Source organism: Stigmatopora argus, chromosome 6 (assembly GCF_051989625.1).
Source record: "Stigmatopora argus isolate UIUO_Sarg chromosome 6, RoL_Sarg_1.0, whole genome shotgun sequence".
Classification (NCBI taxonomy): domain Eukaryota; kingdom Metazoa; phylum Chordata; class Actinopteri; order Syngnathiformes; family Syngnathidae; genus Stigmatopora; species Stigmatopora argus.
The window spans coordinates 9,817,287-9,832,011 of NC_135392.1; the positions used below are offsets into that span (position 1 = coordinate 9,817,287).

General features: G+C 40.7%; 2 protein-coding genes and 1 non-coding gene across 7 annotated transcripts; all 3 read left to right on the forward strand.

Moving 5' to 3' along the window:
- The first annotated feature begins 1,210 nt into the window (after nt 1–1,210).
- On the forward strand, nt 1,211–3,809 carry cidec (cell death inducing DFFA like effector c). Of its 3 annotated transcripts, none has more exons than XM_077604090.1 (6): nt 1,211–1,316; nt 1,965–2,053; nt 2,160–2,313; nt 2,414–2,563; nt 2,857–3,047; nt 3,495–3,809. In XM_077604090.1, exons 2-6 carry the CDS (start codon nt 2,001–2,003, stop codon nt 3,670–3,672), a joined length of 726 nt encoding a protein of 241 aa, XP_077460216.1. In that variant the 5' UTR covers nt 1,211–1,316; nt 1,965–2,000; the 3' UTR covers nt 3,673–3,809. The 3 variants fall into 3 exon arrangements, with proteins under 3 accessions (XP_077460216.1, XP_077460219.1, XP_077460217.1); XM_077604093.1 differs by having other exon boundaries at nt 2,857–3,015; XM_077604091.1 differs by lacking the exon at nt 1,211–1,316 and adding an exon at nt 1,344–1,885.
- A 654-nt stretch (nt 3,810–4,463) lies between these two features.
- LOC144076230 (G-protein coupled receptor 22-like) lies at nt 4,464–13,777 on the forward strand. 3 transcript variants are annotated; one of them, XM_077603902.1, is made up of 3 exons: nt 4,464–4,682; nt 6,605–6,759; nt 9,942–13,777. In XM_077603902.1, the coding sequence occupies exon 3, from the start codon at nt 10,043–10,045 to the stop codon at nt 11,537–11,539; it is 1,497 nt and encodes a 498-aa protein (XP_077460028.1). In that variant the 5' UTR covers nt 4,464–4,682; nt 6,605–6,759; nt 9,942–10,042; the 3' UTR covers nt 11,540–13,777. The 3 variants fall into 3 exon arrangements, with proteins under 3 accessions (XP_077460028.1, XP_077460027.1, XP_077460029.1); XM_077603901.1 differs by having other exon boundaries at nt 4,464–4,620; XM_077603903.1 differs by lacking the exons at nt 4,464–4,682; nt 6,605–6,759 and having other exon boundaries at nt 9,986–10,088; nt 10,148–13,777.
- Nucleotides 13,778–14,241: 464 nt separating this feature from the next.
- trnaf-gaa (transfer RNA phenylalanine (anticodon GAA)) lies at nt 14,242–14,314 on the forward strand. The gene has a single exon. It is a non-coding gene; the product is annotated as a tRNA-Phe (tRNA).
- The last annotated feature ends 411 nt before the right edge of the window (nt 14,315–14,725 follow it).

The following is a 14,725-nucleotide window of genomic DNA, read 5'->3' on the forward strand; positions in this document are numbered from 1 at the left end:
TCTATCAATAGGTAATAAATACACCTGCAGAGTGGAAAAGTGCTGGACTACTGTCTAATTCATTGATCTCAGAAATCTGTCCATGTGTTTTTGCATGTTCATTTAAACAAAGCTTCCTGAATTAAATATGATGAGAATATTTAATTTTCGCTCATGTCGTATTCATTACACTCTGCGTCGACATGCATCAGAGAGCTCAAACGAATGTCTGAACCTCAGCACGGAGGATGGCCGATAAAACCCGACAAAGACAGGCAGGATATTGACCTCAGAAAGAAATGAAAGAGCAAAGTTTCATTTAAGCCTCTGTTCACACTGCTGGTTGTGTTTGACACTTCTGGTATCTTTTGTTTTAAGTATTTGTGCTTTATCTGCTCTGATCTGCTCTGCGTAGAAGACTATCTTGCAGCCAGATCCAACTGGGTTCCTGCACTGAGCATGAAATAGACTGTTTATCTGATTCTCACTGGAGTTTACTCCCTTTTGCGGCACTCAGAAACATTATTTAAAGCTTATAACTCCAGCAGACAATTACAACGCTTATGTACATAATCTTTCTGATGGAATTGTGGCCAATATTTACTAACAATTAAAATGATGTTATTATTTGTTGAATACATATTGTGGAAATTGTCTTCACTGCTTGTTAGAGCTTAAATAGTATACCTTTTGCACTCACTGTACACTCAATGGGCGCAGTACAAATTCATGCGGTTACAACAAATTTGCTCAATGGCAGTTTTCACATGGGAGAGTTTTAATACCTATATTGAAATGCAGTAATTTTAACATATCATGCATCGCAACACAGGCAAATAGAATTGGAACTCTATTTTCTCAGTGGCAAGCAATAAGTTAAATATTATTTAATTGAAACAAATAAGAATGTACCACAAACTGACTATACAAGCAAAAGAAGGTTGTGTGCACAAGCATGCCCTCTACTGGCATATTCCCTAATTTACCTGCCCTCCTAATTACTATATTACCACATTTTTTAAATCATCCCTGATACCATTTTTTATTTGTGTCATACAAATAATGTATTTCTGATTTTATTTATTTATGATTGTGACAGAAAAACAGGATGTTATTTACTCTTTTTTAAAATTTGATAGTGAAGTAGTTCTTTTCTATGATTGGCTTTATATCAACAATGTACTAATATACAAGAATTCGACAATTTATCAAATTAAACGAATAATAAATTCCGATTAGGACCGGAAGTCACCTGACACATCAGTCCGAAACGTGAAACAGGTGTGTTAAATAACGCGCCCCATGAGCAGCCAACAGAAGCACTGCGCTCTTGACAAGTAAGTTGGATCATTTATCGCTATACACACATCTCACGACGTTAAGTGCACTTAACGCTGTGAAACGTATATAAATAGGCTTGGGCGATTGCATTTCTTGTATACGACTTTTCTAGTTAATTTTCTCTGAGCTCATTTCGACTTTCATCACAGCAGCTGTTTTATTGATATTTAGGGTTTGCATTTTTTGATGTTGTTTTATTTGGGAGTGCAACACTTATTTTTTATTTTATTTCCTCAAGTAGGAACAAAAAGACCCAAGCTTTTACAATCAAACCATGCAATGCAAGAAGGCAATTTTGTGAACTTTATACACTTGTGATTGGTGTCAATCCAGAATAGTTGAGGGGGTGGCCATTTGATGTTGCACAATGACATAGATGACACACGCTTTGCTTAATATAAGCACAAGGTTCACTAGCCAGCTGCTGGTGTGATTCACAGCTGAATGAGAAGGGTGTGCGTGTCTTTAAAGTTTAATTTCAGCATTCGATAACCAGGATCCTATAAAGAACCACTTTGGATAACTCATTTGTGGAAAAGCTGTACCTACTTTTTTATTCTTCCTTGTAAGAGTTTTCCTGTAATTTCAATGCAAGTTGTTTAACCCGATGTGACCTAACTCTGAAGCATTGTTCTGTTTGCCAGCTTTAACATTCAGATTGCGAGGCTTTCTCTCCAGTGATGGAATATGCAAAAAAGTCGCTCAACCTCCTGCCTCTGTCTTCCTTCTCAAAGTAAGATGTTAGCAGGAAATGTGACAAAGGGGGACCTGGTGTCGTTCTTCTCGTTTAAAGGCAAGGCAAAAATGTTTTCACCCCCGATTCTGTAATCCTCCCTAAGGTGCATGACTGCGAGCATGTCAGCCAGTGCTGCTGTAACCCAGCAGCTTCTGTCAAGCCGAGCACCTCGTCCAAAGCCTTATCGAGTGACTAATGCCGACCGCAGTTTGAAGAAGGGCATCATGGCTGATGCGTTAGAAGACCTGATCAACAAGGTAGGGAAAGAGGAACACCAAGAAAACAAGACCGCGTGCCTTCTACCCTAATAATGATCAGCTGCAATTTAAAATGACGTGCTCCTTTTGTCTTGAATAGGTGACTGACTCATTAAATGTACTGAGTGCCAGTGGCCTTGTGCTGGATGAAGATGGCACAGGTGTGGACACTGAAGAGTTCTTCACAACTCTCCCTGAAAATACCGTCCTCATGGTCCTGGAGAAAGGACAGGTGTGGACCCCATCTCAGGTAAAGCATGCACCGCTAGGCGGCACTGCAGACCAGCTGATGCCAACACTTGGTTTTGGGGACCAGAAATAAGGCACCAGTAGATTAGGAAGAATTTCACACTAATAGATATATGCGAACAATTTGTAAAGCTGATGCTTGGTGTAAACTGGCATTTTAAAGAGCTCAAACTGAAAAAGGGACATACAACTGAAATTATTAATCATACTATTTCATGCAAATGCCGCAGTTGAATATGTAATTTTGAGCTTCAGAATGTTCTGTTAACCTTTGACCTTCATGTGTTTCTCTAGAATAGCCACTGGACAGACCAGGTCAGCAAACACATGCCGCACCACCGGACAGATGTGGCAAAGCTGACGCTTGATCTCTACAAGAATAACCCCAATGATTTCATTGGTTGCTTGAATGTCAAGGCAACGCTATATGGCGTTTATTCCTTGTCCTATCAGGTGCGCTGTTATGAGGCCAAAAAGTTGCTGAAGTGAGTGAATGATATCCTACTTCGATGTTTATGTAGAACACATGTCCGTGCCACTAAATTAAGCACCCCCTTGCAGTAATGATAACACTACTGTCACATAACTGCAATTACTGCCAAACTAGCTTCACCATAGCATTTGTGCTACTCTTAGTACTTGGAGGAGAGCCAACCCTAGAGTATTGAATATTTTACTAGCCAAATCTGTGTGGGTGGCAGGGTTGAAATGGGCTGGATTTTTCCAAGATTAATTTTGTGAACAGTTATGTCATCACCAAAGATGTGCTGGGTGTTCAACTCTGGCACGTTTTTTGTTCCCCAACACTGGAAAGCATGTTTACTGCATATCACATTGTTGAAAAAAAAATCCCACTTGTGCTTTTTGCTCAAAATTCAACAGATGTCATGCTATTGTTTATTGCACCATTCAAATTTGTGTTGTGTTTTAAGGGAGGTTTTGCGATGGACCGCCTTCTCCATGCAAGCCACTGGCCACATCCTGCTGGGCTCCTCCTGGTACATGGAGCAGCTTCTGGATGAGGAGCAAGCAGAGGAGGGGCTGATGTTGCATCACGAGAGCCGAATTAGCCAGCTGCAGAGCTTTATTCTGGGTCGACTGACCTATTGATGAATGAATCTGATGCTGTTTCTGTTACATTTCCTGCCTAAACAAGCTGCTTCAAAATTCATATTCTTCCTTGAATGTCATATTTAATCTGTTTGAGATGAAAAAATAAAACCAAGTATTTTTACACACTCCCCATATTTTACAGAGCTCTGTTTGGAAAAATTGCACCTGGTCAGTCAGTGTAATTGGCAATTGCTGTGTGTCCCCATCCCCCGCTTCTCTAATTGTATGGCTGCTTCTGTTCTATTAGATGCAGCAGACTTGGATGAGAAAAGAAAGACAGCCGGGTCTTGCAGAAAATATTGAATGAAAGCCTACTCCCGCATTAGACTACACAAGTGCCATTTGGGTCCTTGTCAAGGACTCTTAAAGCGGGTTGGGTCATTGATGAATTTCTATAAATGTTGACTGAAGGAAAATCACTTTTTGTGTAAGCTGATGTCTTTTGTATGCACAACTGTGGATAACGGGAAAATGGCCAACAAGCATTCCAATAAAATGATGTGATGACTGAAATGGAAATTTGTGCACATTCTTTACAGACTGATATCAGCCTATAAAATATCTGCCTTCATTTTTTTGTTTGCATTTCCAGTCAAACCGTGTTGCACTATATTAGATCTTCAAGTTGTGTGGAGAAAACAAAATGCCAGGAGTTTGAAAATCAAGCATAAACTAAAGAATTGAAGACCCGTTTGGAGCGTGCACAGTTTCATTGATGATGATGGTGGTGGTGGTGCTACTGAAAGGCACCGCCCCCTTCCTACTCCTTTCCTCTTTTCTGAGCAACGTGCATCCATCCATCTCAAGATTCAAGTCGGCTGTGGATGAAACGCCGCCGTCCTTCGGAGAAATCGGCCGATTGTAAAACATGTGTCCGAAGGGACCCGAGACTTCTTCAGCCTCGGCTTGCGTGTTAAGGATAGTTGCCGAGCGAGAGGCGTTAAGGTAGGAGCGCACTTTCCTGCCTTTTACAGTATGTACTTGAACGAAGACCATTAAAGTTACAGGTGGGTGACTCTCGGATAGATATTTCAACTTGGAAATTACAATTGTACTAAAGTCAAATATAATTGACGACGACTACGTTGTATGGTATATATTTTAAAGCTGCTAAGTTTTGTTGGTTGTGTTTTCCCTTTTGCATAGCCCTTCTGTCACGCACAGTCCTACTCGTTGCTGCTGCTGCTAAGAGATACAAAATATCGATTTGCTTTATGCTTTATTCGTGTCTGCTTTTTACGTGGGAGTGGGTCTTGGCAAAGTTATTGGCTTCGAGCTGGTGGATTTCTCCCACGTTTGCAAAGGATAGGTCCGGGCAGCAAAAAAATAAAAAATAATAATGAGAAATAAATAAAAAAACAACTAACAGTGATTAAAAAAACATTTGCATATACCTGGCATGCTGCGTTTTATTTATCCTTTTATGGGTTGGCTCCCGTTGGGCCACTTAAGGTCACTTAAGACAAACTTCCACTGCTGGACAAGTCAGCTGGGATAGGCTCCAGCACCCCCCGTGACCCTTGTTAGGATAAACTGTTCAGAAAATGAATGAATGTGGATCCAGGCAATGTGTGATATTTATTTTGGAATTAAGTGGTGCACGAAATGCTAGATTTCCTGAGATTTGAAGGTGAAAGTCGTGGCCCTCACCTCCCATATGGGGTGTCCTAAAGAATGAGTGGGCATCTTAAAAGCAGACATACAGCTGAGAGGCTGAGTGGGGGATTATGTATTCAATTTTTGTTTGATTTTTAAATTTCGGGCACCAGCCTTAACATTCTACCTACCGTGCTTGTGAGCGAAACTATCATATCAACTGTAGTCAACTATACTGTAGCTGCAATTGCTCTCAGTGGGTGTCCAATGGTACAGCTAGGTGTGTGTGTGTGTGCATTTTTTTCTGAGCCATCCATGCACTGCTTGACTCCAAGCAGTGGCGAGCAAATGTTATGCTCTGACATGACAATTGTCCCTATCGTGGTGTGATGACTGGAGAGAGAGATCTTTAATAACAGCATGATGCCTCAATAGGGAGCCTTTTTAGCCTAACATACACACACACACACACACACACGCATGCACAGATGCACATGCAAGAATATTGAGTGGCAAAGTGCATAATGTGTGTACTACTTGTATGTGCTAAAGCCAGTCCTCTTTGGTCGTCCATCGCCCCCTCTTATCAGTCTCTTGAATGCTGCTTGTTCTATTTGTGTTTTTATATTGCTCCGTCCTGAGTGATGAGCATTCTTGAAATTAGTGCTTTGTCATGTCAAGTGGAATAAATGTGTAGTAAAAAATTAATGGGGTGGCCCGTTGTATGAGTGGTTAGCACAAATAATTTCTCTGTGAGCCCCAATTGTTTGCATTTTGGACACTGCAATGTGATGATGACAAGGTGCTGCATGATAGATCAAATTGAAACAGCAGTGAAGTGAAACACCAGCAGGGATGATAATCTTCCTGTGCCTGACAAAAAAAGATTGGATTAACAGTGCGTCAAAACGGGAGTACGGTTTGGCCACAAGAGGATATAAGAGCAAGCATGTGAAATGTATTACATTTTCAGAACAATCGAAATTTAGATGGCGCTAATGCTAACTTTCCCAAATAGGTTAACACCTGAAGCAGCACCTGCAGAAATAAAGAACATGTAATGCAATAATTTGCAGTACATGAATTGTGTGCAGATTCATTGTGGGCAGTAATGGTTATTATTCCCCTTTGGTCTCATTTCACTCTCTAAAAGATTTATATTTTTCCACTGAGCTTTAAAGATCAGTTCCGTCTATTGCGCTGAATTGCACATCCACCATTAACAAAACCTTTTGTTACTTGTCACAACCTTGTACAGTAATGCTTTAATTTGATACTTTGACTGTCTAGTCATTTCTTATGCCTGCCTGATTGTGTCCTTTTATTCATCCAGATGTGAATGAGAGAAATGGCAGCCAATTTTGGATCAGCTTTAAATTCTGAGGGAAGGATGGAATGAAATGAAATGAGTTCGCCCTTGATGGTCTCAGCTCCTGAGGACTTCCCATCTCTAACAAAAACTGATGTCTTCAATATCCCATTTTGCAGGTGCAGTAATGTTTAAATACATATGACTTCCTTTATCTAAATTGGTTGTCATGATATTTCTCCCTTCAGGATTTTTCTAAAGTTTTCTCTTTTCATGTGGTAAACAGTCCCTATTTGTCTCTGATATGATTACAATTTGTATACATTTTGCTGCAGATTTGTGATTTTATTTTTTAGACTTCCTTGTTGACTGACTGCAGCATTAAAGCCTTATAGGGAACTGGGTGTCCATTTGCAAGCAACACATGCATGAAGAATGGATCAATTATCCAATCCCATAGACAAAGGTTACAATTTGCGGCCAATAATTAGCATGCGTCCCTATTATTTCCCTCTAAAAATGTATCTTTTCAAAACTTAATAATACATAATATTGATAAATGGAAATGCCAATGAGCGATTTTCCTTACGATACAATACAATCCTCAAAATGTAACATAAAACATACTGCGGTTCTACTTTTAGAAAATATATACGTTAACATTTTCAGAGTAAATAATACTATAGGGTTGCTAAAATAATCACAGGTTGCCGAAATGACCTTTAAAATATTTGATATGATTGAGTAATTTTGTCAACAGGTACAGGTACTCAGGCTTTCTTTTACAAAAAGATGATTAAGTTAATCAAATACAGTAATTAAAAGAGTCCACTGATTTTTTTGTAACATTTCCAGCCCACTTAGGCTATTAGGAATGTTTTAGGAAGCAGATTTTGGTCTCTCTGTTAGAAATTGCTAAGGAATAAGAAACCAAAAGCTCCACGGGAAATCCTGATGTAAGATTTCAGAGCAGAAGAAAAAAAAAAGCTACCACCTCTGTTCCCCAGGAGACCTTGTTTACCAGCTCCTACTTTTCTCTTCTACTTCCTTCCATCAGCTGTTTCTTTTTTCTTTTCTATGATGAATTGCAGCTGTTGGCTGACTGCGTGGCATTTTAGCATTTACGTTCCGTTTCCAGGTGAGACCTGCCAAACAAACAAATGTGTGATTTTGACGGAAGTTTTTATTCGTTTTGTTATGAGGTGGCATTAAATAGAAGTCATGAATGATAATCCTCAATTTGCTGCTTTTTGTGCACCTAATTTAACCTAGTGTGGATCCCTTCCTCAAATTTTGCATATTTGCCATTCCTAAGAAACACTACACTTAAGGGTTTCAACGTCCGCCTTTTCAGCTCTCCTGTCAAGAAATGTATAGTTTGCTTACATGACTAAAAATAAGCAGGACAAGTGTTGAGTTCAGGGACTTCCATTTCCTCCCACAACTGCTCTTTGCAGTATCCCGGGAGAACAGAATAGACGTTAACAGAAAGCAGTCGTTTTGAATGGAATCCCGAGATCACTGCAGTTTCCTTTTGACAAACGGAGTCTTTATCCAGACACTGTGTATATGGTGGGCTCTACATATGGTTGAAGTAGACTTTAACTGGCATCCACGCAGACACCTTTGCGAAGCAGCTGCCGTGGCAACCTGACCAGTTTGCTGCAGGGTAACTGAGCAACCCTGAGGTGAATACTAGTTGCGAGTTGTTTTGGGTTTTGGTGTAGGCACTGGTTATTTGCCTTATCCTTATTTAATACTTTAACACTGAAATGTTGGCCATTCGAGGAAGTTCAGAAGAACTGAAGTTTTTTTTTGCAACATCTTAAGCCGTTTTTCCAAATCAGTAATGAGCATATGCATTTAGTTTTTCTCTCTCTTGATCTTTTCTCCTTTCAATATAAAACCACATAAACTAGATGGCTCCTGTATGCAGGCCATTCAAAATATAGTGCAGTTTAGTACACTTGTCACCCTAATTGAACTCTTGTACCCAAATATTAGATTAATTGACTCCTTTGGCCTCTATTGGTTCCACTATTTTTCATTTCCCACATAGTGCTCTTGCAGCCACCCTAGTTGTCATAGCAACATCGTCTGAAGCTGCAGCGATGTCAACATTAGAAAGATGCAAAATAGCACCCTGCATTCACCAAGACAGATAGCATCTGACAAAAACTTTGTGATTCGAGATTCACAATTGCTAACATTTTTGAAAGATGGCAAAACTGACACACACAGTCCATGTTTTAATGATATGCTTCATTGAAGGTTACTACGGAAGCACAATCAGAACTGAATATTCTTCATTGTGTTTGAAATTAAAGTTTGCGTCATGAAAGGTGTCAACAGCCGTGTTCTGCTGTTTTTAATCACCACCTTACACTTTTCTAAAGGCTTCAGAAAATATATTTATATATGATAGACCCTTTCTAATTTCTTTGGACCTCAAAGAAAATAATTACAAAAAATGAGACATTTGGATACGTTGACTATTTCCCTCTCCATTTTCTAACAGCCTATAGTGTGTAAATCCATATCGGGATCATAGTCACTGTATGAATAAAAACAACAACCATAAACTCATTTATTATTTATTTGCAAAAAAGATTAATTTGCTCCCTCAGTGGGAATAACCTGCAATTATTGCAGTATTGCATATGAACCAGAAGCAAATTCTAAAGAGGTTTAATGAACTCACAGCCCTTCAATTGAATATCATTATACAGGAAGTGGCTCTTAAAAAGGTCGGCGACTACATCATCACTCATCCTCATCTGACTTTAATGCTGTTTATCAAACCGTATTTTGTCTATAAACAATACCTAAATTGCTTCTAAAAATATTCAATATCTCTACTCACACACTGAAAAAAAGGTAAGTGGACAATCTACTGACATTTATTATAATCTATATGCTGCAATGATAAAAGGGAAATTTTACTGTTTTGCACACTCTAATGGAGTTAGAGCTGAGATTTGATCAATTTGGCTCAAATTGCTGACTCTTGTGTTTATTGATCTACTGAGGGAGCAGTTGATTGCCTGTGGGTCTGATTACTCGGTTTCATTCAATTTGGTCATTGCCCCGAACTCAAGTGCACATTAGTGATAGCTTATTGTGGCGCCCTGCAGTTCGGAAAGCGGTATGGTCCCCCCTCAAATTGTGGCTGAGCCTGTATAGTAATTGGGGGAATTGACAAGGGATTAGATAGGTGGATAGATGGAGGTACGGCTGGGTAAAAAGATCCATGTGTTACATGTACAATATGATTGATGCCACAGATGCTGAGAGAGAATAATGTGTTTTCATTCTCTCCGGCACAGTTCATTTCTCATGTGTCGACGTTGTGTCTTCCCAGCTCTCTCCTCTCATGACTGCACGATGAATGCATAACCTGGCGTAGATGGGACCGCATCAAAATAGGTGACCGGTACACAATGTGAGAACTAAGAGGCATCCATGGAGAGTGACAGCTATAGCTCAGCCCTGCAGGGCGAGCAGGGAGGTGAGGCATGGTCCAGCAGTCCAGCGTCATGGTACACGCCTCACTCCTTCGGGTTCCAGGTGTCTCTGACGTCCTTCCTCATGCTGGAGCTGGTGTTGGGTTTCAGCAGCAACCTGACAGTGCTGGTGCTCTACTGCTCCCAGTCTAATTTAGTGGACTCAGTCAGCAACATGGTGACTGTCAGTCTGCACGTGCTGGATGTGGCAGTGTGCCTGCTGTGTTTGCCTCTCACTCTGGCGGTCGTCCTGCTCTCTCCTGGCCCCAACCTGGCTGTGTTGTGCTGCTTTCACGAGGCCTGCGTCACCTTTGCCAGCGTCGCCACGGCCATCAACATCCTAGTCATCAGCTTGGACCGATATGACATCTCCGTGCGACCGGCAAACAGGTTGCTGACGGCGCGCCGGGCAGCGCTCCTTCTGGCAGCGGTCTGGTTCGCGTCAGTCGCCGTATTTTCTATCCCATTCCTTGAGGATCGATGGTACATTGGTGAAGGGACGGTGAAGAGAGGGCAGGAGGCCTCTTTGCCTCTGGCCACCAATGGAATCAGTACCACAACCCGGCCAGCGTGGCGTAACCAGACTTTGTTATGCATTGGCGGGAAGGGTGATCACTTCGTCGTGGGTAGGTATTACCACCTGATGCTACAGGTTCCCATATTTTTCACCACCGTCACAGCCATGTTGTTCACTTACTCCAGAATCCTGAGGGCTTTAAACTTCCGAATTGGCACCCACATAAAGAAAAGCCAGCGTTTTATAGGCCCTTCTTGCACTGGCCTCCATAAGAAAACCCCTCAAAACAAGACCAAACTCAAAATGATAAGTGGTGGCAAACTAGAAGCGGAGCAATGCTCTGCAGATGCCGGGAAAAAACAAAGCCACCCTCCCCTCATACCTGTTTCATCGCCCACCACCACACCAACCTCCCCCCCTGCCCTTTCCTCTTCGGCCCCCCTGGTCACGTCCGGCGCCGGCGCCGCCATCCCCATGCCGGCCACTGTGGGCGTCCAGGTCTCAGTGTCAGCCATCATCGCGCTGCGGCGTGCAGTTCGGCGACACAGAGATCGGCGAAAGCGCCAGCGCCGGGTTTTCAGGATGTCCCTCATCATCATCACCACTTTCCTCGCTTGCTGGGCTCCCCTATCCATAGTCAACATGCTTATCCTGGCCATAGGCCCACGGGAAGCCCTGGTCAGCGTACGGCTGTGGTTCCTAGCCCTGGCCTACGGGACCACAGTGTCCCACCCTCTGCTTTATGCCTTCACGCGCCAGAAGCTGCGACGTGCATTTCGAGCCAAGGTCAAAAAGCGAGTGGTGTCTTTACTCCAAGTAGACCCTTCACCTGGGGCCACGATCATCCATAACACTTGGGTGGAAAACCGAAAAACCACCCGCCGAGTGCAATTGGAAGGAAGCGAAGGCTCTGACCGCTGTTTAGCAGAAGCTCTGTAAAACATGTGGCCACACGCTTAGAGTGCTGATAATTAATAAGAGGATGAGAACACAGATGTGTTCACCCTCATGAGAGATTGAAGCTAGTGAGAAACTAGCTGGTGACAAACATGCACACCTCTGGGATATGCTTTTCAACAATAAGCAGGAATCGGAGTGAGCAGTCACCTTGGGCGGGACGTTGTTACCTAGCGTGTGTGATGCGTTTCGCCAGCCTAACAAATCACACAACAGCAAGCGTTTAAGTTTACAGTCTGTAACGCACAACTCAAAAGAGATGACTTGGCGCAACCGGGTAACTTGTAGGTAAAGGTCTACATAGAAAATGATGTGATCCTTTGGACGCTGTTTATATCAGGTAAAAATCTGAAAGACTAGTACATTAAAAAAAATCTAGTTTCATGAATACAGCCCGTTTTTAAACAAACCAAACACAGTTGCAAAAGTAATCCTTGCTCTGATTCTCGTTCACTCGCATAGTTGGACGTTCCAGGCTGTGACTTGTCTCTCTTGTCACTTGAGAGCTACTTTAACACAGCATAGGAACAGATGGAAACGAAGCTACTTACTTCACTGACAGGGGTTAAAACAACATTAATTGGCACTGTACTACTGTGTGCTGCAGCGTATTTTGTCTTGCTCTTAAATGAAGCTGCACTCTTTCAATAGCAATGGGACGGCCTGACTCTAAAATCGGACCTCCACAATAAAGGATTTCCTGAAAATTCGTAATAAAGAGATAAATTGCATATTTTCCGTTTCCATGTGATCTATGTTGCAGCTTCTCACAGCAGCACTTATGTAACTGCTCACAAAGATATGCTAAGCCAACAGATGATCACGTTTTCCGCCCACTCGAGAGCTCAAAAACAGCTTGAAATGAATGTCGATGCACCTAAATGACTGTATAAATATTTAAAGTCTATTTCATATGACCTCTGCCTTAATTATTTTTTCCGCCGAGTCCTTTGTCACGAAAACAAAGGCACCCCGTTGGGTATTTAACAAGCACACCAAGTGCACAGTGAATCACATTAAATATAGTGCTGTGGTTTAATTATATCAGCATGTAGGAGGTTTATATTTATAGATGGGAGATCATAATGAGAAACTGTGAAATACCAAAATTCATTTATCTAATATCATGTTTATTATATGGTCAAATGATATTGTATTACTGAAACGCATGTGTGGCTCTAATATGTTTGTATCTAGCAGTAAATTTTATTCCTTTTATGAGAGGACATTGTTTAAATCCTGCAAAATACTAATGAGTCGATAAAAGCTTTAATGTAATCTATTTCAAAATTGAAGCAAAATGGTTGGAGTATGAGTAGGAAAAATACTTTAAAAAACATTTTACTTTGCATTATATTAAAGAGTGTACCGTATTTTCTGGGATATAAGCCGCACTGATAACAAAAAAAAAAGATGACTAAATCAAGGGTACGGCTTATATGCGCACAAGACTTACAGCATTGCTATACCCTTTTGTAATTTGGTGGTAAGTGGTGAAGTTTAAAGGCAGCTAGAAAATCAGAAAATCCACAACTATCCAATAAAATCACAAGAAAATTTTATCACTTCACTTGATGTATCTTTTTTGGTCAAAACTGTATCTTATACTGTTGGTACAGGTTCAGTATTTTGGGACACTGACAATGACACTAAAATAAACATGTCGCCAGTGTATTGCATCAACATGAATTAGTTCTTTATTGAATACCTTTGCTATTTTTTTATTTTTTGTTAACCTGACAACCATGTCTTTTTTTGGTGTGGGATTTTTTTCTCTCCAAAATGACAAAAATATACATGCTGTATATACAAAGTGGAGACTCAAAATGTACAGTACCAGTCTTCATTTTCATTTGAGCTTGGACAGATATTTTGTTTTGTTAGGGTTGCAGCTGGCTCATGTCAGGCATCTGGTCCCACGGCTTGTGGGAGTCACTGTGGATCAAGTGGTTACTTAATGGGAGCTGTGTTGGCTCTTGATTTTAGATGCACGTGCTTGTGTTGTGTGTCAATGCTCGCACGCTTAGCACATGTCATAGCTCATTGCAGAGACCATGGAATGTCTCACTTTCGCTATTAAAGCACTGCTGAATGTAAACAACTAGAAAATTATATGTTGATACTTTATGGACGTGTATTTCCTTCTTTTTTATGTTGTGATTTGTGAATGTACTGTCTTGTACTTTAAATTAAGGCTGTGAATAAATGACAAATTATAGATTTTTCACTCAAGTTCATTTATTCATTTCAGTTGGACGACTTGTTGAATAACTTGGCCAGAAAATTAATGTTTTGCTCTGTCAGATTGATATCTAGTTGATCTTTTTCTCGTTTTTCACATTACAAAAAGCTTTCCTTTTGGACATGGATACATCATGCATGGACTTTTTGTTTTCAGTGAGGATATCCATCGATTTTTCATTTCTAGGGCTGACGTAACATGATGAAATCTATAAAACAAACATCATTTTAGCATGAAATTAGTTAGACACCTAATTTTGTGTTAACAAAAGTCACATCTATCGCACAGGTGTTCTGTGTAAAAGGTGCCTTCTGTGCCTATACTCTCAAATAATCCTACATTTTAGATATTCTTTTAAATATTAATGGCACCACCACTGTTACAAAATTGAGGATTCGTTTTAGCATGCGAAATTTTACGTGGTGGGCCAACCGTACTACAAGCCGAAATAGCTCAGTTGGGAGAGCGTTAGACTGAAGATCTAAAGGTCCCTGGTTCGATCCCGGGTTTCGGCAGAGATCATGGCATCTCTGATTTTGTGCAACAGAACTGAGCAATATGAAACACCATCAGCTTTAGATGCACTTTGATTGATGACATTAGATAAATATAGACTGTGATCCCTGTGTTATAGATGTTAAAGTACTACACACCTTTATTACTATTTAGAATCATACCCTACTAATACTAAAGAAGTACATTTATAGGTGTTCTTTTCTTTTTAATTAATCCTAATCCAATTCCTTCTGTCTATAATGTAATTTCTGTTGTTTATTCCAGACAGGAGAAACCACAATAAACTACAGCGACAACATACACAAATGCCCAGTAGGTGGCAATATTTTGTAATAATTACGACTCCAATCCAGTAACTCCTTTATTTCCATGATAAGCATAACAATATACCAAACTTTAGAGAACAAATC

Excerpts from the sequence above, each read along its gene's own strand:
- cidec (XM_077604090.1), top strand. The coding sequence starts at position 2,001 with ATGGAATATGCAAAAAAGTCGCTCAACCTCCTGCCTCTGTCTTCCTTC. Across the intron at positions 2,054-2,159 it reads CCTCTGTCTTCCTTCTCAAA|GTGCATGACTGCGAGCATGT; the intron begins GTAAGATGTTAG and ends ATCCTCCCTAAG. Across the intron at positions 2,564-2,856 it reads AGGTGTGGACCCCATCTCAG|AATAGCCACTGGACAGACCA; the intron begins GTAAAGCATGCA and ends GTGTTTCTCTAG.
- LOC144076230 (XM_077603902.1), top strand. The coding sequence starts at position 10,043 with ATGGAGAGTGACAGCTATAGCTCAGCCCTGCAGGGCGAGCAGGGAGGT.